Here is a 26763-nt window from a genome sequence, read left to right on the forward strand (position 1 = left end):
TTTTGCCTGACCTTTCGACTGGTCGGGTGAGGGAGTGCATCAATTTAGTTTTATGGCCACATCTTATGTACGAGCAATCTACTGGCACCCGAGGGAACCATTGCCGTGATCCCTTTTGGCAGTTGGGAGTTATTTATCTGCATGTTAAGATTTTTATAGAACACTCAAAGCGATTTTCATTGATTAAGTTAATCGAAGTATTCGCTACCTAAATAAGATTCAACATTTTATGATGGTCCTTTTCAAGAGAACATTTTTTATTGGGCATAAGTCAATCAATTAAATGGACCCATCATGAGGAGGACTCTTTTTGGACTCTCTCACTCTCTCTTATCTGTCTGTATTCATGTATCTCTTTCGGTTTCTCTTTGGCCTGAACTGCGTCGCATTTTGGCCACACTCATTGCTCACTTTAAGTCTCGACACTTTGACTCTTGAAAATTAAAATAAATGGCATCACATTTTTTTCCTTAAGATTTTCCCTCCCAAGTGCTCCATCTCTCTTTATCGCTATATTTCTGTCTCTGTCTCTTTCTCTCTCTCTGTTTCTCTTCCCCAAGTGGATATTCAAGCGACATTAAGTTGACTTACTTTCAACGCCTTGAATTTTACTCGAAACATTTTCAAGTCTTTCTTTCAGAGACAGAGAGAGAGTGAGAGAGAGAGGGTGAGAGAGGGAGAGTGAAAGCCATAAAGGGCATGCAATTTGATTGTAACAGATTTAATTACAAAGTTCCGAGCAAGTCGTGTGTTAAATTTGACCAAAAAGTTCAAACAAAAAAATGCATAATCTTAATGTCCAGCTAATGAGGCGTGAACAAGTCAAGGAAAGTTGGCTTTGCTGTCGGTTTCGGTTTCCGGGGCAGGAGTTTAACTTTTCTTTTAATAAATTAAGTGTAATCTGTTACGCAAATTAAACAGAATCGGAAAAGAGATTAATTCATTTAATAAGGATGAGTCTTGGGGGGAAATATATCTAGAAGAAGGATGAAAAAGGGAGATAAACGAGTGTAAGGCTATAATAATTAAAATAATCTCCAGGCAAGTATGAGATAAGCCTTCGTTTCTGTAAGGAAAGAGTAAATATAGTATTGAAATGAATGAGAATCCTAAAAGTATGTAATTAAAATCGCATTGCTATGGCACTCAAAGTGCTCGTCTCTCTTTTTAAAATATTCCGCATTTATTTAATCATTTAAAAATGTTCTTAGCACAATTATTTTCTTATTTTTGTTCCGTCTAAAAATGTTTGATAAAAATAAAATATTTACTCTTTTTGTGGTTGCTCATTTTTGTATACCAACAATTTGCACATTAAAATTAAGTTTCATGCCAACAATTTGCAATATTTAAGTTTAGCTCACCTGAACTCTTGTCATGCAAAAATATTTACCCAAGATCGTACAGCTAGATCTACATATATATTATATCTGAAAAGCCATGTTTAACCTCTAGATTATAAGCACTCTTTAAGTATAAATCACTGTGAACCCTTGTAACCTCTTCGAGCCCACAACCCATCCCAAAAACAACCGAACAATGATGGGGGAAACCCACTTATGTAGATGAACCTCTAAAAAAAGACTTATGCCTAGGGACTCTGTAATGCATAGGCAGGCTCTACTACTCACTAAAACTCTAATTAGGAACACAGAAGTGTGGACTTGTCTATGTTTAAGTTTTGCGTGTGTCGGGGAGGAGTATCTAGTAAATAGCTTTGGACTTTGCGATCCGAAGTCGTTAATCTATGGGTAAGTTAAGCTATTGGCTAAGCACACAGCACGACATTAAGCATTTAAGTACACTTTCAGTTACCCAACATTTTCCATTTATACCTAAATCTATTCTAAACCTAAGACTATGCTCAAACGTACTCACAATCACTCTATAGGGTTTTGTGGTTTCAATAGATTCACTCGCTTAAATGCATTCAACAATGAGATAAATACGGGGCAGAAGAGATTTTTGTGCTTTTAGTGGGGGCCGGGTACGCGATGAATGATATCTTAGAGGTTGGTTCCAGCAGATTGTCAAGGGATTAGATAGCTTTTAGGGAAACTACTTGGCTAGAGACACCGATAAGCTCAGCATAGATTCAATGGATTGTAATCATTTACGAACCACTTTAAACAGGGATTCTATCACACAGAGGGAACTTAAGATAGGACTTTACGGGGCATACTATGGTTACTCTTTGGATGATGGATGATTTCCCATGCTACAAATACTATGAACATAACTATAAATAATCCTTAAACTAAACATAATCAACCTTCAACTATAACTAAGGGCAAAAGAGGGTACAAATTTCGCCGAATCCGATAGACATTCTTTGTAATACTTGTTCTTGTTCGATATACTAGATTCTAGGACTCACATTCACACAACATACATACAAAAGACTATTTATTATCTACCTACTACATACTACTCGTATATCCTACTTTAATTATTAACTCTTGTAACCCCTTTCGTTGACTTAAATTCTTTACAGTGTTTTTTTGGTGTTTGTTACGATCCAGCACCAGCTTCTAAAGCTTACAGATTAATTGTATCCAGATCTTGGCAGGGCGCCCGAGGACTCAGATCCTCGGTGCCACCACTGCCCCCTGCATCTGCACCATTGACGCGTCCTTCGGCACTTATATCCGCCATCGATGAGTGATTCTGGTTCTGATTGTGCCGCTGATTGGTATTGTTGTTGTTGCCCATGTGGTGACCCGAGGAATTGCTGGCCTTGGTCTGATCTGCAGAGGTCAGATTGTTGTGCAGGGCCTGAGTCTTCTTGGTGCCCAAGCCCAGAGGAAAGGCAAAGTCCTGCGGCATCTTGTGCATGATCTTGCCCGATGTGATGAGACGTCCAAAGCCCTCCTGGAAACACACAATAGGTTGATCTGGGAAGAGAGTTTGGCTTAGAAAGTAGAGTCTCACCTGATGAGCAAAGGCATAGCCTGAACGCACAGAGCGCCGTCCACGTCGTGAGGATGGCGTCCGTCGAACATCGCTGGAGGCTCTCGAATGGATCTTCTTCAATGACTTTTGGCGGATCTACCAGAAGAGAAGGGCACACTTTTAGAGGACTCCTTCTGGGTAAAATTTATAGGAGAATTCTCACCTTATCCGACAGACTTGGATGCACATCCAGAAGATAGTACTTGTAGGCCAACACGGGAGCCACCAGCACCATTACCGTTATCAACATGGTCATCCAGAAGGTAAGATCCTTGATAGCCTGTGTCAGCGAGCCCACATAGGGACCTCCAATGACGTAGTTATAGAAATAATCCAGCACAAAATACCAGACCAAGCTGCCCCAAATGGTTATGTGATTCACAACGGTCCAATAAGAAGTGTACAGCGAGATCTGAGTGGAATTGATGACTGAGAAGCGGTTCAGACAGGGTTAAGATATGCCTCCTACCTGGGCTGTATTATCCACAATGAGTATGGTGGCCACGACGGCTCCCAGGGTCATGTGATCGCTCAATATATAACCATTATGAGAGACACCATCCTTATAGACGCCGTAGGGTATCAGAAACAGGACAAGAGAGGTGAAGGCCCCATGCAGCACGCTGTATATAAACTCCCGTATATTAAAGAGTTCGCTCTTGAGACCAGGCGTATAGAGACGCGGATATTCCACGCTGTTCTTGTCCGAGACATCCTGCTCGAAGATGCCCAAAGATAAAACAGGCAGCGAAGTGTAGAACAGATTGTATACCGATATGAACATGGGATCGAAAACGGTCTGAAGCAAAAAATATAAATACATAAATTAGTTATATGAGATGTAGGAAAAATGAACAGGAGGTTACCTGAGCACTGAAGCCGCAGAACAGCGAATACCAGCAATGGCACAGAGTAAATGCAAAGTTCTTGTAGAAAAAGTAGCGAAGAAACTTGCACATCCGATAGTAGGACCAGCGACCATGGACCAGCAAGAGCCTCTCCAGATACCGGAACTGGGCAATGGCATAATCGCTGGATAGAACCGCCTGCAGGCCCTCCTGACCCGATATGCCCACACCTATATGCGCAGCTAAAGGGGGATAACAACGAGTTACAGGGGAGTTACTAGAGGACTCTTAAGGGTACAAACTCACCCTTGATCATCGATACATCATTGGCACCATCGCCTATGGCCAGGGTGACGGCATTTTTGGCACGCTTAATAAGCTCCACGACCAGAGCCTTCTGCAGTGGAGTAACCCGACAGCAGATGACTGCCTTGCACTGTGAGGCAATGTCCAGGAATCTGAAATAGAATGGATTTATATAGGGATGCATGTTCCATTATACGTGGATAAGGATAACTCTCACTTGATCTCCAATTCCGGCGACAGACAATGAACTAGTGAGTGGCCATTAACGACCAAGGCGAAGCCAGTGTTCTCATCTATCACTATGGAGGCAGCGCCACCATCTAAGCTCCTCTTCTCATCCCCAAACAAATCGTTGCACTCGGCGCTGTTCAGAAATACAGAGACTGAAGTTAGTTCCAAGTTCGTTTAGGGGTGGCACGTTAAGCACAAATAATGGAAATGTTATGATAGAACAAAAACAAGGCAAGTATAGTTCAAAGAGAGAGAGGTAGACCATAATGAGTTATGTGTACAAAAGGTTAGACATGCAAACAACTCTAGATGAGACAGATAACAACAACGAAAGGAGTTGAGGAATGAACACGACTGGGTTGACTGTTTGGTTTTTGGTGTTTCTGAATTTTGGTTTCTGTTTTTTCGAGTTTTATATAAGGAAGAATGAGAGACGCACAGACAGAACTCAAACAGATGCTTTAACAAATATTAAAGATAATTGGATTTGAATAAAACATGTATATAAATATTTTACTTGACGGGCGGAACAAGTACCAATAGAGGGTAACATCCTTTGGTGGGTAATACTAAAAGGTTTTCATTTGAATAAAATAATGATATCTTCCGAAAATAAAGGAAACTTTACAAAACTAGGAAATAAAATATATCCTAAAACTTAGTTACAGAAAGAGAAAATTGAAAATGTCCCTAATATTAAAATAAAGAAAATATAGAAAAATTATAAATAATAATAGTTTCGTTTTAGATACAAAATAGAACAGAAAAGTTCAAAGGAGTTAGCTAAAGAAGTTCTAGAAGTAACATGGCATTTCTAGCTCTTCTTATTGATGTTAAGTTTTCACTTCAGCTAGAAAAATTATTCTCTTTTGTTTGAAATAAATAATTTGAAAGTGTTTTGGTGTTTGGATTGCCCTCTACCTGTCCGGTCCGCCCTTATTATCCTTATTTTTGTCATCCCACCTAAAGGTAACCACCGAAATGGCGGGCGGTGGCGGCGGCGTGGGCGGAGTACTTGATTCATGCATAAAGACCGAGGTCTGTGTCATGGTCACGCTCAGCGGATCCATGTTGCTGTCGCTATTGTAAAGAGCCTCGGTTCCTGTAAAGCAATACATATAATGCTCCCATTTCGCTTTGTATTTTGAATGGGTTTACTCACCTCCTGGTCGAAATCGATTGTATATCTTGATGGATTCTTTAAACTGCCTCAATTGCTTCTCCACCTCTTCCACGGAATTGCCATCGACTATGAAGACATCCGCCAGCTCATCAGACAGCAGCTGGCAGGAGTACCCAATATTGATGGCCGTTTCTGGGGATTAAGGTTGCTCGCTATTTAATTTCTAAAAGGGATGCCACACCCCTCGTCCACTCACCCTGCTTGTCTCCTGTTAGAACCCATATCTTTATCCCTGCACTTTGTAGATTTGCAATGGCCTTGGGCACACCGTCCTGCAGTTTGTCCTCAATGGCCGTCACTCCCACCAGCTGCATATCGCTCTCGATCTCTTCGTATATCTCATTCAGCCTCTCTTCGCGCGAGTCCATGGACAAGGCGGCCTCCTGCTGCCGCGTCCGCCATTCCTTGTAGTACTGTTCGGTGAGACGACGCTCGGCCAGCACCAGAGTGCGTAGACCCTCGCCAGCAAATTTCTGCAGGAAGATGATTGTATTTTTTATGGCAAATGCTGATGTTTAGGGGAACTTACATTGAGGTGGTCTTGCGTGCGGGCTTTTAGATCCTCTTGGCCGCCGTGCAATCGATCGTATATCACATTGTCAGCTCCTTTGCAGTATAGCACCACGGAGTCGCCTCGTCGAAGGATCACAGACATGCGCTTGCGCACATTGTTAAAATCGAGAATGTTGAGGAGCTCGTATTCCTGCAAGATGGATCACACTATATTCGCTATATTCAATATTTAATTTGCTACTCTGACAGATCGTACCTCCATTCGACCCATCACTTCGATGGTAATACTGTTTGGTGTTCGTGAGCGAAATACAAAACCAAAATTGCGAGCAGCTGCCACGAGAGCCGCCTCATCGGGACTCTGGGCCTGGTACTCCAGCTTCCCCTCTACAGTCTCCGCCATGACTGTGTGGCAGAGGGCCAACAGACGAAAGAATACATGGGAATGCTCCTCATCCGAGCGTACTGCATCCAGCAGCGTTCGATCGTACCAGCGAAAGTCGCTCTCGTGATGGGGATTGGCTGAGAAGTCGACGCACTGCAGGGCCTGCGAAAGGTTGTACGATTAGATGATGGAAACTTTAGGGGATCTTGCGATTCGTGGGTAAAACTGTTGTTTACTGATATGTTAAGCGAAGCTGCGCTGTATACGATATAAAGCAAGGGCGCACTGTTAGAATTACGACATTAATCCCAAAATATTAGATAAGAAAAACGTTTCGTATAATACATAGAATGTAATCGTAAGGGGAACACAAATAAGATAAATTCTGCATATTTAATTTACAATAATTAAATATGAAATATTAGTTGAGTCCTAGGGCTTCTAAATTATACTTTTTCCTATATAACAATGAATTCTTCAGTTAAATATTATTTAAGTCCACACTGAAATACTACGATATTCAGGCATTTACGATATTCGAATAAGTTTATCTACGATTAAATATTAATTTGTGATTTTCATGGTCCAACTTGATATATATTCACATGTAAAATTAGTTTTATTTAAGTGTTTTGGTAATCAGCATTACTTATACTTAATTTAACGATTTTCGATTTATTTAAAATTCAAAAATTAATTCGAAATATTCGAGAATTTTCGATATTCGACTAATTTTCTTTTCAATTAAATGTTGTGTTTGAAAAATTCTTTAAAAAAGCATTATTCTATTTTATGATACATTTTCACTATTGTGATAATGGACATTTTTACATCCAAAAAATAAATGAACTAAAGATTAAAAAAATTTAAAACAGACACACAAAGTTTTTATTTTCAAATAAATAATATTGAATTTTGCACAACGCTACGATAAGTGCGATTCGGGTATTTAATATGGGAATACTGCAATGCATGGAAATATGTGGAATTTCAGCGATAAAATCAAACTTCATGCAATGCTCTACTCGTAACACAAACACACGAAACACAGTAATGTACGTACATATATACACATCATTCTCTTCAAACAGTGCTGGACATACAGTACATATGTAAAAGCTACTTGGTGCAATGGTTGCAAGCAGTGAGCAGTTAATGCATATGCAATCGCATAATCAGCGAGAGGGCAGACATCGAATGCACATAGAGACGTTCAAATGTACGGATATGCATACGGGATACAAGGATACAAGGACAAATGGGGTGTAGATTGCAACATGCATACGTGCACTCTCTGACGAGACGAACTCCAATTGGTGGCAAATGATGCATTGTGGTGATTGTGGTGGGTGGTGCTTTGGTGCTGTGCGGTTGGCGGTGCCTGCAGCGTCTGCTCCTCTGTGGCGCTGTGCTTGGGACAGAAGGGAACACTCAGCGATGCTGTTGATGGGGATTTCTTGAACTTGAGCTTGACCAACTGGCCATTGTGTTGTGGCTGTTGTGGCTGTTGTTGGTGGTGGTGGTGCTGACTGTGGTGGTTCTGGTTGTGGTGGTGCATGTGTGGTTCTGTTTGTTCGTTGTCATGCAAGATCTTTACTTTGTCGCTGCTGCTTGTGCTGGACAGTTGACGTTGCATAAGCCCCGGTCCGCTCCGCTTAAAGCAGACACCCAATCCTCCTGCGCTGTTCCTGCTGCTGCTCCTTTGCTTTTCATAGCCAGTGGGTGACAATCCGCCAGGGATTGTCCCCCCAGGCTCCATCTCCTGGCTTCTGCTGGGCGCCGAATAGCGCACTTGTTTGCGTCCTCTGGGATTCCTCTGGGAGTCCAGCGATGGCGGCTCCATTTCCGCTCTGTCAGATGACGGACTGCTGGCCAATTGTGTCTCACCCTCGGCAGTGACCATCACAGTGCTCTTTTTCGCATGGATCTCTGCTTTGTGCACCAGAATGAGGGGTGGCTGCTTTGCTGATGTTGATGGTGATGTTGATGCTGCTGTTCCTGTGGGAACCTCTTCGGGATTTCTGGGGCTATTGTGGAAAATTGTTTGCTGCTATAACGAGTAATGTGAGTGGGTTTTTTTGTTCTTTTTTGCATTGCTTTGCTTCTCGCACAATTTAACAAAAGACTAAGGGACTGGAACTGGGACTGGGACCGGGTGTAAGGAGATCAAAGTAAAAGTTTGATTTATCCCCCAGTCGCCAGGACCGTGCAAGAAAACGGACACCAAATTAAAAGAGACACGAACGTACACACAGAGGACAACAAAATCCCTCAACCAAGAAGTTAGAGGTTCAAGTAGCTTAATCAACACCAAAAAACCCCCCATCCATTCCCTTGGGTGGATTGGCTGGACTCACCTCAGTGACTTCGATGGGCTCTCCCGTTCGCAAGTCAATCACATCGCCATAGGTGCGGCCATTGATGCTGCACTTGTTGAATGTCATGATGTTCTGGGTGAGAGTGCCCGTCTTGTCCGAGAATATGTACTGTATCTGGCCCAGCTCCTCGTTGAGCGTGGTGGTGCGGGCTTTGGCATATGTATTGGTGCGTGCATAATACATTTCCTCATCCCAATTGATGAGAAACGACTGTATAAAGCGTATTACCTAAGTGGGGGATCGATCGCATTGCTAATTAATTAGAGTAAAAGGTAAGAGAGCAGCACTTACCTCTACTGAAACGTAGAGAGAGATTGGCACAACAGTGTTTAAGACTATGGCATACGAGAAGAAAACAAGCAATCCAATGACTGTGGCCCCCGTGGGTATATAGTCCTTGGGTATGATATGCTCCCAGGGCAGATACGCCTGGAAATGCTGTCCTATCAGACCCTCCCAGATGGCGCAGCCAACGGCAAACAAGGCACATATCGACACCAGAAAGAGAACAATCTGCAAGGAGTAACATCACAATAATCCAATAATCCAAGCTGTTCAATTACCTACCCCAATGATGATAAAGTTGAGCAGACGATCCACGCCTGTACTCTTAAACTGTGTCTTGCCAGAGTTCTGCATGAGCTTGGTGTCCACTCCGGCAAAGACCACAACGCCATAGCACCATTGGGTGTTTCGTAGCACACAGCCCCTCAGCAGAATCTTCTCATTGTCCAGCGCGAATCGCTGATTGCGCCAGATCAAAGTGCCATCGAACTTGTTCAGCAGATTGTTGGGTCTCTCGCAGAGGATCTCGCCATTGAAGTTCCACAGCGCATCATGATGATCCCCCAGCTCGATGGTCTCCGTCAGACACTGCTTGGCCTTCAGATTGGTCTCCCCATCCAGTTCCGCCGTCTCAATGAAGCACAAACCATTTGGCTCCGATGTGGTCAGCAGCAGGATATCGGCGGCCACAAACTGATTGTTGTCCAGTCGGATGACATCACCCACCTGAACCTCCGACCACTTGGCATCCACCAGTTTGCCATTCCTCAGGGTCTTGGACTTGCGGTTGTTCACCTGCGAGTCGGATAGATGCCGTTGCTGCAAGCAAGAGAGATAGAATCAGTTCTCTGAGAGGTTTTTGGGCTCTTTTTATACGCACAATATCATCATAGGCATCTTTGACAGCTGTCAGAGTGAGTACTCCAATCAGAGGTATCGCAGTGGTGACGGGCGTGAGTGAGGAGATCGCGGGAATCAGCTGCAGAACCAGCAGACAAAGGAAATAGAAGTTGGCCAGACGCTGGAACTGCTCCAACAGGTTGAAGGGCAGGAAGGTGAACACCGAATACTTGGAGGTCTTGATGTAGTTGTTCTTTAAAGAAGATTCACTGGCTTAGCATTTATTTGGTTAACTTGCAGGTTATTAACTTACATGATATTTGTACTGAAGATTAAACTCTTTGTCATTGGCTCGGATTCTGCGTTCGTTCTCTGTGGACGAATAAGGGGAATATTTTATAGGGTTTGGCATGACATTTTTGATTTAAAACTAAAAAGTTCTATAAACTATATAATCTAGTCATGTACTCCTCGTTCTCTTTTACCCGAAAAGTAGTAGGAACTGCGACGTCTTCGCATCTGGGAGAGACGCCTCAGACTACGCGCCGATTTCGATTCTGAGACCTCGGATGGATCCCTTTGCTTGTACTGTTCTTGGTCCTCTGGTTTTGGATCTTCTGCAGGATTTGGAGCCTCTGGGGCCAGACTGTAGAAGCTATCCCCTACCATCAGTGGCGTGGCTATGGTCTGGGTGGAGCTGCCTATATTCATGCCCTCCGGTTGTGCGAGACAAGCCCTCCGTCCATTTTCCGCTTCCTCTTCATCCTCCTCGCAGTGTAGGCGTTTCCTTCGATTCCGGGAGCTCCTCGCAAACTGAAACCAACAGGTTTTCTTTGTGGATGATGATGTGGATGCTGTGGCCGCTGGTTCTCCGATTGCTCCGGATGGGGTTTGATCATCCTCCTGCTTTTCCACCTGCTGTCCATCTAGTACCGCCAGCTCCAGTGTATCCGGACGCTGGCGCATACGTCGGGCTGCCTCGCTGCATCTCTTGCCACCACCAATCATGATCAGCTCTCTGTCAAGCTATCAATGGAACTTGCTCGATATCTGTGTTCTTCATTGTCTTTCATTCTACGATCTATAAACATGTGTGTGTATGTTTGGTGGAAGGAGTGGAAATTAATGCGTTACCAACGTCGCTCTGAGATTAAAAGGCAATTGAAAACCCATTGGCACCGAACAAACTTTAATGGGGGGTCGGTCGCCATCCATCATTTTCTTTGATGGACTGCCTGCGCCTCTGAAAAACACCCAACTCTCGGCAGCTGTGCCGCGTTTAAGAATGTTTGAAGAGTAAACAAATAAACATATTTTGGCGTTGATTTTACACGATTTTCCAGTCATGGGCGGTATACGACTATGTATCCGGAGACTTTGAAAATTAAATCAAGTAAATTGAATACGAATGAAATCGACGTAGCCGAAATATCGAAAAAATTTAAATAATTTTCTAGGGTATCTTGGGAGCTTTAGACTAATTTTCTTTGATTTCTGAATTTTTAAATTTGTTCTAACTTGCTATGAAGCAACAAAATTTCTACATTTGTATACAAATCAAACCCTCAACAAATTCTCATATTCAGCAACAGGTGTTTCTGCTCCATGGCCCAAGGCCGAATAGAAACCCAACAAAGTAACAAAATGGGAAGGAAGCTGCAGGCAACGTCTCTTTCTCTCTCTGCATGTCATTTTGTGCGGGGTGGATGGGTGTAAAAACTGCAGGAGAGTCAATGTCAAAACTTTTGTCAAGGCCACAACGCCTCTGTGAGTGGTGCAGCAGAACACAAAAAATGGCAAAACGGAAGATGAGACTAGAAATTGCAACGCAAGAAATTTTCTATGCTTGGAAAACAATAAAGGAAGCGAAAAGTTTTGGGCTGCATGGAATAAGCCCGAAATTGATATTCGCTCGATTTCAATTCCTGCTCTGCGCAATAAAACGGTTCTCTTGATACTCTATTAGAAAGAACTATAATTTGGAAAAGATGTTCGCAGCTCAAAGAAGCAAAGCTTTTCTGCAAGGGTATGCAAACTTCGGAGCACAAATTCCTGCTTTCCATGTTTTTTTGCGTTTGCCTTTGCATTTACAGCTGATTGGCGCTCGCTCTCTCTCTCTCTCTCCCAGTTGGATGAAGTCAGGCAAACAACAAAGCCGGCTACTTACTTCACCACGCTACGGTTCTCTTCTCCTGCATGACCTCGTCCTGCTGTCTATTCGCTCTTCTCTCTGCCATGCCACGGTGTCCTGTTTTGAACATGAGTCATGCATGTGAATGTAAATATGGTTTGCCTGCCGTCTGTCCTTGCTCTTCGGGTCAAGGAATATTACATCGAATGTAAGGCGAGCCAAGAGAGCTTAGGCCGGCCACGAAACAAGCTTCTGTTGGGTTGACTTTACCTTCTACTTAATATACCTTGTCCCTCTTTCTCAAATTTCGTTATAGTTTCTTAGCATTCTTGTTGTTTTCTCTTTTCAAAGTTTTCTCCTTGTTCTTGTTGTTTTCTCGTTTCACTCGCATGCGTCATCCACGGTTTTAAGTGAGACGGGTCGGGGGTAAAACGCTCAATTACCAAAAGCAAATTAACTACAAGCAAAAGCAGTGGCAAAGACAGAAGCAAAGTCAATGCCGAGAGAAGAATCGATGGAATGCTCAATAGTTATGCTGAGACAACAGAAAACAAGACCGTTGGGATGGCAAGGGCAATGCCAAGGCGTTGTCGGACCTGAGGGGCCAGAAGAGGGGGCATGTTTCAGTGCCAGGTGCCAAATGCATCATCAAAAGAACAAGGTGACGATGCAGGCAGCGCACCGTCCCTGCCTCCTCGACCAACCACACAAATGTTTCGTACATTTTTAGCACATTTTTTGCACTGTTTGCGTTTGCACTTTTTCATGTAATCCACTCGCAGCACAGCAGCGAGTTCCGCTTCTTATGCCTCACTAATCTAGTCACGAGTACTACAAAACATATTATTATATTCCATTGTGATTTATTCGTGAATTTTATTACGTTTAAACGGAGAAGCGCGGAGAAGCAAAAAAACACGAAATAGTCAAAGCGAAACGGGGCAACAACTGCCAGAAGACGAGCGCGGTGCGGCCACACTGTCCAACGGCAAAACCGCCAGCAACTGAGTGCCGTTAGCCGACGACGCCACCCATAGAAACCGAGCAGGCAATGTCGGCCACACGACGATGACAACAAAACGTGTGGGGCTGCCAAGGCAACCTAGGCCAGCCAGGCCATAGGGTATGTGTATGTGTACAGGGTGAGGAAATTACTTCACAGTGATTGTTCTGAATAGTTTGGTGGAATATTTAAATACAGTGGAGTTTGTATCCGCGAATGAGAGGAACTATGGATAAATACATATATGCACCTTGAAAAGAAACAATTCCTCACCCTGTATAAGGTAAACCTTGGTTCAGCCTAGCAACGCGGCAGCGAAAATTTAAGTTGAAACTGTTTAAGAAGCGGCCCAGCTGGTGGGTAATTATAAAAACTATGAGAACTTGTTATTGTTCAACAATCAATCAGGTAATCAAGAAGTCAATGATCAATATAAGCATTTCAGCAGGCTTCAGCACTGTTTTATTTTATTTCAGCCTCACATATGAATTTATATTTTTCTAGTTTCTTCTGATCGATCAGTGATGTTCCCACAGCAGAATTTAATCTTAATTTTATGTACATGTATTTAGTATTCGTCCTATACCCTATGTAAACCAAGCAGCCATAAAGAATTTCTATTTTAGGCTGTATCCATTTCTCGCGATCGATGAGCGAGCAGGTCAATAGCGCAACTTAAAATATATAATGGATTTATTGTTATTGTACCTAAACACATCCACACACACATATGAAAATACTTACACATGTATGTAAATATGTAGATATATTGTATAGTGTGAAATTTGAGTTTCAATGATCGCAGATCAGTAGTGTCCATAAACTAATTGGAAAAGTATATTGATCATCGCATTTTGGTACAATAATAATAAGGTGCTAAGTAAACCACAATCTGAGCTTAGTTCTTTGAGCGTCCCATTAGCAATTGTAGGGCATTTCATAGCCCCCATGGACCCATCAAGTCATATCTGAAATTTCTCAGGCGTAAAAATGAGCAAGTGTTGAGCAAATTTCCTTAAATCAACCCCAAAAAAAAAGACGCGAGAGAGTAAGAGCAGCAAACAAATCCTAATCTCCCTCTCTCTGTCTGCCTCTCCTGTGGGTCAAACAAATGCACGTGAATCAAACAAACAAATGAAAGCGAAAGAGCGGGAGAGCGGGAGAGAGAAACAGTTAGGAGAGAGCTCATTTGAATTTGAGAGCGTGAATGTCAATGTCAGCTTTGGCCGAGGGGGGCGGTGGGTCGGTCCATATGGGTTAATGAATGATTGCCGCGGGTGGGTGGGGGAGGCAATGAGGTACTCGAACACTTTGATTTTCGATTTGTGTGTTTCGTGAACCGAACAAAAGCAAAGCAAAGCCAAAAATATGAAAGGAATTTTCACCAATTATAGAGCATTCAAGAGAGCGGAAGAGAGAAAGAGAGAGGGGTAGTCAGACAGAGAGGAAGATTTATGATGTGGGTGGAAATGTATTTTGCGGTTTAAGACAAAAACTGAATTCTGTGAATTCCTTTGAAGATGACAACAGGTGTACCTACTAAAAGTATTTGCATACAAAAATTTAGTAGCTAAAAGTTCATTGCCTATAAAACGATAATTAAGGAAAAAGCTTAACAAAAACTCATTAACAATTTAATTAAACAAACGATAGGAGGAGTTCGATAGGCTGGAAGATATCTACATACATACATATGTATATCAGTGATCCACTTTTAATTAGTTGTCAGTGTTAAAGAGATATAGTAAAATTATCTTTGTCTAATTAGATTATCCTATACTCAATCGCTATGATGTACTGATCAGATTGGTATGGATTTTTTCCTGAAACTGAAATCTTTAAATAAAGCCTGTATGATTTCTGATGAAGAATATATGTACATACAAACATACGTATGTATACTTTATAGAGTATTAAATATATAGTTCTGCACATTCTCTCCACATTCTCGTAACATCTGGTGAAGACTACAATACCCACTGTCTATGGTACACAAAGAGAAACAGTGAAAATCATGACCGAATAGAGTATTGTATACAAATAGAAAATGATTGCATTAACTCAAAAACACTTTGTTGTGTTTATTTTCGCTGGACTTGGGCCACCACTACGCCAAGAATTATACACACTCGAACACACACTCACTCACACTCATTCACACATACGACCATATACTCAAACACGCTAGATTCGCATTCGTTCAATTCATTCATTGAGCGGGCAATACGCGTAATAAATCGAAGCACCGTTTGGGCCAAGCTCAAGGTGGCCTCACGCATACCACTCCGTCAAACAAAGACACACTCACACACCCATTCAAACACTCTTATACACTTATACACACCCGTAGATTGGGTTCGAATCGTGTCAGGGCCAAAACGGGCAACCAGCTGCTTTTTGTTAAAGTTTTTTCTTCTCTCTTGCTTTTTTTGTTGCAGTTGGGTCTGGTATCGGTACAGGAACTGGGTCACTATCTGCCTGAAATGGGTAACAACTGTTCAACTTTTTACCACCCCCCATCAAAAGGAAGAAGAGTGGCGTTCAGGGAGCGAACGGGGTGGATGGGGAGGTGGTAATTTCCTAATCAGAGATTGCCAAAGGCTTAAGGTGAATCAATTTGAAGCTGTGTGCGTCTCCTCTGCGGAATTCAATTTAGTGGAAATTGATTTGAGACTCTGAGTCTGCTTTGAATACTCGTATTTGTTAGCTTAGCAGGGGATTCATTATTCGAGATGAATGAAAGAGGACGAGCACAAATTCGAATGAATATAAACTAAGATGTAGATTATTGCTCAACTATTATATTTGCAGTAAACCATCTATCGACTAGGCTTACTCTCACAGTAAAAGAAATATTCTTCATTAGTGTACATATTTATGTACATTTTTAATCACTTGATTACTCGTTGAAAGAAAAATATTGTTCACATATTTTCCGTCCTTAAAATCTTCAATGTTTCATGATTATTTCATTTTTCATTTAAAACGTCTGTACTTAAAAACTTAGATTATATTTGAATGGTATCACTTGTGTTTAATTATATTTTGTTTATTCGCTCTGCACTTGAGGATGTTTCTTGCCGATTATTACACACTTCATCTCATCTTAATCAACTGGAACTGCCATAATATCTTACTCACCTTTGGCCTGTTGCGGTTGAGTTTTTGTGCCCATTATGAGTGGATGCAAAACTTCGGATCCGTCCTTAACAAAGATCTGTGCTGTGGTATCGCCAGCTGCTTTCAATCTCCTGGTGGCATCTGAAGCTTCTGGACTCCGTCTGCGTATGCGTCTGTATCTGTGTATGGGTCTCTGGCTGCGTATCCGCTTGCGTTGGTTGCAGCTCCAACTGCGGCTGTCCGTTGGCTATTGGTTCGTCGGTTATCGTCGTCGTGGCTGGCGCTGAACGGACGTAAACCTCCATGTGTTGGCCTTGTCGAGCCGCCGTAGGCTAAAGGAAGAGTCACAGGAGGAGAGTGGAACCATTCAGTAAGCATTCAAATGATTCGTCATCAGTGGGTAAAAACTTTCTATTAAATTATTCTATATTTCTCTGATGAATGTTTAATGCATTCACAAAGCTTTTTTTAAATGCTGTCAGCTGGACAGCTGGAGAAGGTCGAGCTAACGACAGGACGGGATGGGACACAACCGGAGAGGATAGGACCTGACAGGACATACATGGGAAAGGCTTGTCTAGCACCCAGCTGGAGCCAACTTTTCCTTTATTTTTTTGTTCTTTCTTTTAAGCCATATGAACTTGGGCTTGGGCTTGGTCTTGACAGCGCTATTAAAAATTTGATGCGCTCACATGCTAATTGTCGCACGGTTGAGCTGATTTTATGGGGGTGCTGCGGGGTGGCAGGAGTCAGGAGTCAGGGTGATGTGTCCATTAGCAGCTGTCGGCATAACCTAATAGTAGTTATTGAATATATCCACTCTCTCCCCAAGTGAAAGTGTCCCTGGGGGATTTCCAGTCACTGTCTCTATTAACCATATTTTCGTAAGCCATTTGCGCAGGTTGTTACATAATTTTCCATCGTATTTCATAATTTACTTTCCCGAAACCTATGCCTAAGGAAAATTCATTCAAGCTGAAGTGTCCTTCATGGATTTCTAGAACATTAAGCAATCCACTGCATATTCGTATTGTCACACATGATATCGGGGTTTAAGCCATTGGCGCAGATTGGATGGAAACCGTTTACATCATTTCCTGAAATATTTCATAATTGCATAAACAGAAACACCATTCAAAACGAACAAAGTAATGATCGTAAATTAATGAAAGCCCTAAAAAAATCAAACAAACGGAACGGAACGGATTGAAATGAAATGGAACAAAACGAAACGTTTAGCGGGTAATGTGAGTCATTCAAAAAGAGAGCGAGATGGGTGGGGGAGAAGAGCGAGAGCGAGAGAGAAGAAAGATAGCGATTGAGGGAGAAGAACGGAAGAGAGACAAAAGAGCGACAGAGTAAAGCTTTGGTATCGTCATAAACAAAGCAGAAGGCAAGCACACAAAAGGGAGAAGGCAAAACAAAGCGAGTGCAAGTGTACCCGGCGGATGGCAAGACACGATTGGGGGATCGGCTCGAATATTGAATGCCTTAAGAAATGGGGTTTTATGTGTACGTATGTATGTAGATATAATGAATGATTCAAAAATATGGAAACTACATATGTACGAGAAAAGTGGACGGATTATTTATTTTAAGCTTTAGATAAATGTTCAGAATGTTAATATTTACCACACTACAACCCACATGCCACAAAATATTATAGGCTACTTGCGAATAATAAATAAACAAACGAACGATTTGTCCGTGTCCGATTGCCCGTGTACGGATTATTTATTTTAAGCTTTAGATAAATGTTCAGAATGTTAATATTTACCACACTACAACCCACATGCCCCAAAATATTATAGGGTAACCGTATGCTAATTGCGAATAATAAAAGTCCATTCATGAATAATAAACAAACGAACGATTTGTCCGTTGGATCGCCAGTCCCCGCCCGTAGGTCACCCGATCCGACACTCTTGTCGATCGTTTGCTTTTCAAATACCCTTTACGAGTATTGCCATCGTTTGTCTGCTGTGCTCTGTGAGTGTATGAATAATGACTAACTGGCAAATCCCAGTATAAATGCCAAGTAAACGAACATTACACTCCAAGTATTTGCAATTTAATTGTGGGTCAACTGTGGCACTGTGTAACGTCATGACTTTTGTTCAGGAAGTTGTCAGAAGTAAAGTAAAATAAATATTAGCCAATGCATTACCCCAAAAAACGAAGCACAGAAAAACTTCATCCAATGTTGGTTTTCCCCCAACTATTCGTCTGGCTTCATTAGTCCACAAACATTTTCACGGTTTAATTTCGGTTTTCGCTAATCGTTTCCCTTATTTTTTGTACTTCTCCTAGCATCGAACATTATGCGATTATAATCAACAGCTGCCACTAACCTCCTTGGAATGGTAATCATAATGACTACTCAAAGACCATCCCCGAAAATTCCCAAAAAAAAACTCCCCGAATAAAATACAGAAACGAAAATAGCTCTAATGTGTAGTCCAAAAATTGTTAGCCCACTATTAGCGCACTCGCAGGGAGAAGTCATTATGGATGAACGGTACATGAATTATGCATAATTACACTCATCCGTACAGTACATACATCCGATTATTTTTGATGTTTTCCATTCGTTATATGGCCAATATGGTATTATTTAGTATCTATTTATGGATTTGTAGTCACACGATGGAAATTTTTAGACCTAATGAGCCTTGAACTAGTTTTTAAAGAAAGAAGATGGAATGGTAGGAAGGAAAGGAAGGAAAGGAATACCCTGAAATCTCCTAATTTTTATGCCCAAGGAAGAACTGCAGACCAGAGCTGCTTTAGATGTTTTGCCCACACTATGGTCCAAGATGATGGATGAGAACTTAAGAGTTCAGTCAGATATAAGATCATTCTTAAATGATTTTTATGGATTTTCTATCTGCTATCCTCAAAAACCATATAATAAGATGAGATTTAAAAATCAGTCGGGCACCAAAATTAACTTGTAAAATCAAAGCATTCAACATACACCCACTAAAAAATTTAAAGTCCTATAGTTTCCATCACGTTTCAATAATAATTACCCATTCAAGCCATATTTGGAATGAGCTTAAACATCAACAACAAGCAGCTGCAACTACATTTTTATTGCCACATAAACTTGAGTATCATATTAAGCAGGCGCCTCCTAATGATGAAAAATGATTCTTAAATGTTCATGGCTGTCATTCATTTGCAGCGAACCATTGAATATTTCAACAACTGTCAGATAGCCGTATCCAAAGATCTGCTATCAAAGAAACTATTAAAAGCAAATCCATCAGATAAATGCATTAAGAGTGAAACGGATGACTCGTATACGTATATTTATAGAGCCAGCCCATTGTGTGTGCTGGGAGATACTTGTCGGGTAACTCGAGCAAACTGCAAATGAAAGGCAATCAATGCAATTGAATGTTGAAGCATCAATTTCAATTGATTTCCAGCAATTAGAGCACCATCTGTATGTAGTGTCTGTAGGTGGTATTGAATAGAGCTGAAGAGGAATTCCCCATTGATGGTGCTCTACCTCTACTACCCCTTTTTGTGCTCAGTGGAGCAACCTGTTTAGCGTATGGCAATGTTTGCTTCCGTCCATAAAATTCGCATAAATTATTTAGGCTGCATTTGGTTCACTTTGAATGCCAAGACCCAAGCCACGAGGCACAAACATTTCTGAATGGAAAATGTGCAACGAAGGTCAAGTGCAGGTCCCTCCATCCACCCAATCCATCCCATCAAAACACTTTCTGCAATGTTCAAAAACAATGGGGTGGCGTTTGGTGGGGTCGGGTCTCATTAAATGCTTGGAATAATTGAGTTGCGTGGATATTTTAACCATATGGAAATATCCGTCCTGGCAAACAGTTTCAGGCGTTCCAGCGTTTCAGTTTTGCAGCAAATTATCGAATGTAGGGAATCTATTAGGATTATTATTTAACGGGTGCCTTCAGTGCCTTACGTAGAACTACAATCAGCGACAGAAATAAAGCGATTTTTTCCTGAACGTATGCAGCCGATTCGCGTGACATGCAGCAGCGCTCATCGGTCGGTGTGCGTGCCACTCTGAATTCACGCTTTGGTGTCGCTTTTCATTGAATCTTATATTTTTAAGATTATCTTTAGATAACCCAAAGATTTATCACCCTGTTACCCCTTCATGGTATTTCCTTTCCTGCGGCCTAAGCCCCCATGAATGCCGTAACTTAAGCCAATTATCTGCTCATCAATATTTAGTTAGTAGCTTGCTGAGAGTCCTGGAAGCTCCATATTCTGGGCGGCAGTCTTGAGAATGGCCTCAGCGCGGATAATTAACGTGCTTGGGCACTAATCCCCGGCATCGTGGGACCATATGCTTTTGTCCCATCAAATATTGATGCGATATTGAAAAACACATAGACGAGGGTGACACGTGGCTAAACGTGGATGGTGGATGGCCCAGAGAGTCAGAGTCAGGTGTGAGAAAATTGTCAGTTCCTGAGCACCAGACTTGTTGAACCTCACATCGCAGTGAGACATTCCGTGCGAGAACATCTGTGCTGTCCCCCGATTCCCAAAACATTCAATAGATCATTCTGGGAATCGAATTGGGAATTTGGGGCACACAGCTGTGGGGTGCCACTACTGTGCGTGCACTAGGGATTGCGTGATGGGAACACCTTTCCCGACGCTCACTCTACACCTTCCCCGACGCTTATTCTACAGCAAGTCGCTCCTATTGAAGCGATTCACATCAGCAGATAGCAAAATTATGTACCCAAGGGGAGCATGTAGACGGAGGAATGGAGAAACGGCGGAGGCTATTACGCTTAAAGGCAAATTGCCGCTGGAAATGCCAAAAGAAATGCGGGCTAGAGCTGCGGGATTTGTAGAATGGGGCAAAGTTGTGGGTAAGAGAAATGTACATATAAAAAAGATATACGATAGTCGAGGCTAAAAATAAATTGTTATTGGATAGAATAGGTAATCTTAAGGGCTAAGTGGGAAGGTTTAACATATTTTAGGAATCATATGTGTGGGGTTATATGGAAAATAAGTATTGCTTACAGTTAACTTTTTATGGTAATTTGGCTTAGGAAGATGGCTACAATGTGTTTAGAGGATTGGTTTAAATCATACTAGAGCTCAATGGTGAACTCTCACTGAAAATTACATTTAAATTTTCACTTTGGGACATATATTGGGACATACCTCGAACTATTAGTGTCTGCCCAAGAGGCTTTCCATTTAATCCATTCCTCTAAGACACAAACATTTATTCAAAAATTAATTAAACACCCAGATCTCAAGATTCCATCAATATACCCCATAGATTAAAGGGTAGATAGATCTTTCCACTTATCGAATTACATTCCCCCAAGCGGAAGGCAGCCCAGATTGTGTTCAGTTTAAAAGTACCTAAGTAACGCCATTGACTTTTCATCTGCTTTTCATCTGCTGATGATGACTAATTAAAATGATTCACTGTTAAGTGAATCATGGGAGTATATGGAACAAGATTTAGTTCGAGATGTTCCATATTGATTCTGTCGTTAATTATAATTAATATTTATTAATAATATTTAATTAATTAATTATTAATTATAATCCTGAATCTTTAGGGTGTGTCGTGTCGCTTCTTTGTTTCTGCAAATTTTTCATTGAAATTTTCTCTTATTCAATGCATTCCCTGTCCCATCATTTCACATCCATCAAATGTCGCTGGACATTTAACATTTTCAATTTCATTTTAATTTTTAAATCAATTTCATTAAATAATCTTCTGTTGTTTTGTTGTCCATCCTATCAAATTTCATACAATTTCTGGCCTTGACGCCTGACAATCCATTAGCGACGATGCACAGTTTGGACCCAAAAACCAACCTCAACCAAATCGAAATTATGGCCAAGACGAGTCCTTGTCCCATTTATGATTTGCAGCCCCAATAATGGGTCGCCATGTCCATGTGGACTTCCCCAAAATTCTGCCTTAGCTCCTCTTCTAGTGCGCCCACTATCACTCTAGTCCCTTTCCCTTCTCCTCCTCCCACTTTCACTCTATTCCCTCTCTAACTCTTACTTTCCCTATATTCTATTTCTTTTTCGTCTGTTTGTCTATCACTGTTTGGCCTTTCGGGAGGGCACGGGCACCCCTATCGTACACCACCAAAATGCATTTGGAGTTAAGGGTAAATCAATGTCCGAGCTTTCCCCATACATTTATTTGTCTGGATATCGACTTTAATTTAATAGCGTGAAAGCAAAGTGGGGTTGGGGCTGGGGAGGCTTCCAAGAGCTTATGCAAACGCCAGCAATGCAATTTTTCTTTTTTGAATTTTTCCTATTTGCAAATTGATTTGATGAGCGGGAAAAATCCCTGAACTAAAAGAGCTTCCCTCTCTTTCGATGAGTGTTCAGTTGGCCAGTTGGTCAGATATCTGGGTCTTTGAGGCCCACTAACATTCAACTTTCATTTCCCACCGGTTCGATTTTTTGTGCCTCTGGCCACGAGATTGCCCTAACAACTCCCTCCCCGGACTCTGGCATTTCGTCCTCGTCCTCGTCCTTTGCGTGTCCGTCTATTGCCTTTGACAGTGACCGTCGTTTGTGGTCGTGGTCGTAGTCATAGTCATAGTCGTAGTCGTGGTTATGGTCGATGGTTGGCGTGTGGTTTGCACTTAGAGCCAACTGACCGATTGTCCATTGTTCGCATTCGGGTCTCCAACCCACCTGAGGCGCACGGAATTCCCTCCCCCAAGCCCCAACATCTGGGTGGTTTGGTGCACAATTAAGTGCTGGCACCGTGGCTGTACCCCGCGACAGAGAGATAGTCCAGGCCATGGCTCGACTCTCCTTCAGATGGGACGCCTTCGCTGGGACTTTTCGAAAAAATTGAGCTGTTGTGCCAAGTGTGTCAATCAGAGCTGACACAAGTGTCTCCAAAACGCTGGATATCGTATCGATAACGGGCTGAAAATGGGAGAGGTATCCACAAGGTCACAAGGGGATGGAAAAGGGAAGCACTTGAGACAAGTTTCTTGCGCGTTGATTGATTGTCTGTTTGAAGAAAGTGTGGCGGAACTAAAGAAAATCTGATTTCAAGGTCATCTTCATCAGTGATTGAAGTGTTTTATCTGTGTATCTTTTATTTTGGTGTATGTATGGATCTTTTTTTATTTATTTATAACTGTCCGTTTATCCATCAATTTATCCACTGTCCTCTCTTTATTATCATTCTCCCTCTTGTATCTTTCTTTCTGTTTATATCAATTTTATTGTATATTTATTTTCTGTCTCTACCATATCTTTATCCAGATTCACTTATTATTTTTACTTTTTGTATTGTATCTATCTATCTATCTATGGTGCTACATTCTATAAACTAATGCTTACCTCTAATCCACTCTACTCTCATATTTCTCTCTATCTATCCATCTATCCGTCTTTTGTGTGTTTTCCTCCCCAAATTTCTTTCCCTTATATATATAAGCAACCGAGAACCAAAGTAAAAATCAACAGTAAATTTTGTTTATTTTCCAGTTTTAGTTGGTCACTTTTGGCCTTTGGTTTTGTAATTTGCTTGAATACACGTTCATTAAAGTTAGTTACGTGGCTTGTTGCCCTACCCTCTCTAAGGTATGTGAGCTTTCAGTCGAACTATGATTGAATCATTATATAAATTAAAGAAAGAATAACTAACTCGCTTAGTAAAAGAAATAAATTATTCTTGTCAAAAGAAAGCAATTTAAAGTTACAAATCACTCTGTAGACTTAAGAATAATGGTTCACTATCGAGTTTTTTATAACGATATCATCCTTAAATTCTATTCCAAAACTAGGCCAATTTAGCTTTCCTCGGAGAGAGTATCTTTAATTCGTTGACGGTTTCCTTGTTTCATTTTGTTGTTACCTGTACAAAAAAAGTATCGCGTTTTGTAATTTGTTTGCCTTGGGAAGTTTTGTTTTTGTTTTTTTCGTGTTTGGTTCTGTTGTTTCCTCCACTTATCTCATACGATATGTGGGGAGAACAAATTTGTATCTCTCAATGCCTTATCTTTGTCTCACAGAGAACCGATTTCTAAAGTTTTGAATGAGTCAGGAAAGTATAACGAACGGGGAAGAGCTCCCGAAAGATGTCAAGGGGGTAGGCAGTCATCAGAAGATTGGAATGTTTGGCGAAATTTAAGAAGAAATCTTCGTGGAGAGAGTGAAATGTTTGAAGAACTCTAGGAAGAGCGACCTCAAAGTTGTCATGGAATGGTATATTTTTTTCTCGACTTTGTTCCACTTTAAGGTTCGAAGAGGCGACCTGACTCACGTGAAGGTTCAAAACTATAATAAATGATCCCATTTTTACCACCGTTCGTCACAGTTTCTCATGTATTTTAAATGCGAGAAATCTTAAGAAACTCATACTAGAATTTTTCTTGAAGTTTCTGAGGAGTTCTATAAAATGGGAATCTTTCTTTTATCTCAGTCGTGTTCCACCGTTTATCTCCACTTTGACAAACACAAACAAATTCCTTGGAGTCACCAAGAATTGCTCTGTTCCGCTCAGAATAATTACTAAAGTTTTGCGTTTAGTAATTATTATTAAATGTCGCGGGTTAACTGCCGGCAAACAAAAGGCCAACAAAAAAAAACTTATAAAAACAATTTTAAAAAACCGCAAAAGCATTCAAAAAACAAAAACGAAAGAAACGGAGCAGGAAGAGTAGGAAATGCTAAAAACTAATTTTGTTTCAGTGTTCTTCTTTCAGCGATTTCTTTAAAGCAACATTTTTGGAGACAGGGTGAAGAGAATGACATCATTTTTGGGAATGATCATCAAGTAAAATAGACTGTGGACACGTGTCGCCCTGCGCCACAATTTTAGGGCATTCCCAGCTGGCACTCCATCTACTTGACCAACCGACCGGCTTCATATATCATTCCTCTGTATTATCCACACAGAAAACTCTCCGTCTGGGTCCCCTAAAGTCAAATCAAAGTAAACAACAAACAAGAGGGGAATTCGACCCCCAAATTGGTACTTCTGCACTTAAGAGTATCTGAAAGCGGTGACGTCGTCACTTTTTCGTCATCTTTTTCTTATGAACATTCTTTGAAAACTTAAGACGAAAACTATTTGGCTGTGGGGCAACTTCTTTTCCCCTGTGCAGTCGGATATTCTTTTGCAGAGAGGAAGATAGATGTCTGCCTTTGGCTATTCATCAAATTGTCATGGGCAATTACAGTAGCAACTTCTTGAGGAATATATTAAAATCTATAGATAATATTAACGTAAATTAATAAAAGTAATACTTTAGAGTTTAGTTTCTATCAGAAGGGAATGTCTTTGTTTCTTGGTGTTCAGAGGAATGATAACTATTGAGGAAGGAGTGACTTAGACCTATTTTTATGGCAAATAAACACCAATTTACCACTCAAGAATTATGCTTATTGCTGTTATAAAGCTCACGACTACGACAATTCCTTATTATATACGAGCATACAAGTATCTCGATTTCTTAACAACCCCAAAAGGCTTTAATCCAGGCCAATGTCAGTCGCAAAGGTAAAGTCAATGACCAAAGATCCACAGATAAACGAACGACTATAACGACAACTATGACTGGGCACAAAAAACCCCTCCACACCCACGTAAACGAGTAACGGCAAATGCCGTTATGTATAAGTGCTTATAGGAATACACAAACCATATTTTTATGGGTATGAGTGGGCGAAGAAAAGCGAAACTGAGGTTGCAACAGATTAGCTCCGATCTGCTCGACATTTTCTGAGAAAAAGTAACTTGTGCAAGGTTTGCCGGAGGGGAGGAAATTGTGCATGTTGCGGCAGCTGCTTACAAGTATTGGTTGCACGATAAGAAAAGAGAACAAAGACTCACCCGACCAAGGCGCATAAATAGAAGCCAAAGAGAAGCCGAGCTTGAGCCGTTAATGCTGCTGTCGAAGTCGACTTCGAAGCCGGCTTGTATGGAAAAGCTTTACGATTTCGTCTCTGCTGTTGTTGTCTCTCCGCTGCAGCTGTTGCATGTGCTCGGGCACTGGTTGTTGCTCTTATTTGTATTATTATTATAGCTTTTTTCTTCTATTAATACTTTGCTTAAGTTTACTTTTGTTGCACTTGACTGAACTTTGCATTATTTTGAACTCGAAAATTCACGAAAATATACGTTTGAACACACATGTTTTATCGAAGCCGAACCAAAAATTAGAAACCAAAATAAAAACTAAATAGAACTCGGAATCTTGGGAACCACTCGATGGCCCGAGAGCTATTATATTGCTTTTACACGGACCGCACACGACCGCGTCGTCTCAACTGAAGCGGCGAATTGTCGACGGCGTAATACCTATTGAGCTCCCCGATTGGGGCTCTGCTCCGGCTCTGGCTCTGGCTCCCGTGGAGAAACAGAGAGAAATAGCCACAGAAAGAGCGCAACTCTGCTCATACGCTCGTACGCTCACCTCACCCGCTCTTGAAGCTTTGCGAGTGGCACGCGAGTGTGTATGTGTGCACTCTTCTTACCACTGATAAGCGGTAATTTGTGTTGCCAACTTGTGTTGCTAACTATCGTTTGTTGTGGGGGAAAAGCTTTAGCTGGGAAAAGCTATGG

General features: G+C 41.5%; 1 protein-coding gene across 10 annotated transcripts; it reads right to left on the reverse strand.

Moving 5' to 3' along the window:
* Nucleotides 1-1196: 1196 nt before the first annotated feature.
* Nucleotides 1197-26473, reverse strand: LOC111068333 (probable phospholipid-transporting ATPase IM). Of its 10 annotated transcripts, none has more exons than XM_022357738.2 (20): nucleotides 26032-26473; nucleotides 16197-16507; nucleotides 10235-10293; nucleotides 9962-10174; nucleotides 9364-9900; nucleotides 9088-9309; nucleotides 8776-9024; nucleotides 8016-8468; nucleotides 6290-6580; nucleotides 6050-6223; nucleotides 5717-5993; nucleotides 5500-5652; nucleotides 5301-5439; nucleotides 4324-4470; nucleotides 4107-4258; nucleotides 3819-4042; nucleotides 3422-3751; nucleotides 3116-3364; nucleotides 2932-3048; nucleotides 1197-2871 (listed from the first exon to the last, which is right to left on the reverse strand). In XM_022357738.2, exons 2-20 carry the CDS (start codon nucleotides 16228-16230, stop codon nucleotides 2539-2541), a joined length of 4353 nt encoding a protein of 1450 aa, XP_022213430.2. In that variant the 5' UTR covers nucleotides 16231-16507; nucleotides 26032-26473; the 3' UTR covers nucleotides 1197-2538. The 10 variants fall into 10 exon arrangements, with proteins under 10 accessions (XP_022213430.2, XP_022213429.2, XP_022213427.2 ...); XM_022357737.2 differs by having other exon boundaries at nucleotides 5259-5439; XM_022357735.2 differs by having other exon boundaries at nucleotides 7704-8468.
* Between the last annotated feature and the right edge of the window lie 290 nt (nucleotides 26474-26763).

The sequence above is a fragment of the Drosophila obscura genome, unplaced genomic scaffold (genome assembly GCF_018151105.1).
Source record: "Drosophila obscura isolate BZ-5 IFL unplaced genomic scaffold, ASM1815110v1 contig_4, whole genome shotgun sequence".
Lineage (NCBI taxonomy): Eukaryota > Metazoa > Arthropoda > Insecta > Diptera > Drosophilidae > Drosophila > Drosophila obscura.